At 63.0% G+C, this 1,263-nt stretch overlaps 2 protein-coding genes across 2 annotated transcripts; both read right to left on the bottom strand.

The window, feature by feature from the left end:
* Positions 1-9: 9 nt before the first annotated feature.
* Positions 10-498, bottom strand: EMIHUDRAFT_258910 (hypothetical protein; the record flags this gene model as incomplete). The annotated part of the gene is made up of 1 exon (XM_005758836.1): positions 10-498. A coding segment is annotated over one exon (489 nt), but the record flags the coding sequence as incomplete, so codon positions are not given.
* A 512-nt stretch (positions 499-1,010) lies between these two features.
* On the bottom strand, positions 1,011-1,238 carry EMIHUDRAFT_258909 (hypothetical protein; the record flags this gene model as incomplete). Its single annotated transcript, XM_005758835.1, has 1 exon — positions 1,011-1,238. A coding segment is annotated over one exon (228 nt), but the record flags the coding sequence as incomplete, so codon positions are not given.
* Positions 1,239-1,263: the final 25 nt, after the last annotated feature.

Genomic DNA, 1,263 nt, shown 5'->3' with positions numbered 1-1,263 from the left:
GATGCAGACAGTCATCACATCTTTTCCCTGCCGGTTGTGCGCCTTGAGATAATCCTTCGTCGTCTGGGTGTGCCCGTCTTTGTACTCGGTGCGCGCGCCTTCGTACTTGGAGGAGCTCAGCGCGCCGAACACGAGGAGATCGTAGCGCTTTGCTTCCGGATCTTCCTTCAGATCATACGTCGGTGTAATGGTCACGCCGCTTAGGGAGGTCACGGGCGTCAGCGAGTCGGCGACCATCTCCACCTCAACGTGCAACGGAGGTCCGCCGTCCGCGGAGCATTGGATCCCAGGCTGCAAGGCGGTGTCACTCCAGGTCTGGGACGCCAGGTTCACGTGAGCAAAGTATGTTTTCTCGATCTCCTTGAAGACCTCGAAGGGGCCGATCGCATCGAGCATCTCAAATCCGTTGGCAATCACCACTCCCACCCTCTTCGGAGCTGACGCCGTGCTCGCGAACGCAGCCACGCCAACGAGCGACCAGGACGCTACTGCAATCATGGCGCGGAGAGCGGCTGATCGAGGTAGGCGACGAGACGAGCCAACCGCGAGCAAACCCTGGATCGGAGCGTTGGTACAAGGAATTCTTTTTCTTTAGGTCCTGCCGGCCGCGAGGCGAGGCGCGCGAGGGCGGCGAGCGGGGACACTTTAGCTCCATGCACGCTCGACCACACGCACACCCCGCAGGCGCAGCGCGCAGGCCGGCGCGAGCTCGAACGAAAAAAGAAATCCCGATCCCATGGGAGTGTTGAGAGTTTCCTGTTTCCTAGCACACCGTCATAAGAACAGCTCCACAGAATATATGCAGTACGCACCCCCCCCCAGAACATCGACCAGAACATATGCCGTACGCGGTACCCTGCCTGCGAGCTGCGTGCCTGCAAGGGGCAACCCAGAGTGCCAGACATGACGATAAAAACGTACCTCCCCCCTTCCCCTCCAGTTCCTCTCTCTCCCCACGCGCGCTCGACCCGGGCAAGAGGAGCGAGGTGCAGTGGTGGCTCCAGCATGCATCAGTGCCCCGCCCACTGCGTCTGCGTCAGATTGTCAGACTCCGTCTCGAGCTGGCCAAGGGAGGGGCCCTGCTTGATGACGATGCGCAGCGGCACCTTGAGCATGGCCGCGTCGTGCACCATCGCCTTGGTCACGGCGTCGCGCAGCGCGGCCGCGCCGCCCTCCTCCACCTCGAAGACGAGCTCGTCGTGCACCTGCAGCAGCAGCCGGCCGCGCGGGGCGACGCCCTCGGCCAGGCGCGCCGACGCGCCG

This window comes from Emiliania huxleyi (assembly GCF_000372725.1).
Source record: "Emiliania huxleyi CCMP1516 unplaced genomic scaffold EMIHUscaffold_8362, whole genome shotgun sequence".
Lineage (NCBI taxonomy): Eukaryota > Haptophyta > Isochrysidales > Noelaerhabdaceae > Emiliania > Emiliania huxleyi.
The sequence above is the reverse complement of the archived record's forward strand: the minus strand, read 5'-3'. Positions and strand labels throughout refer to the sequence as shown.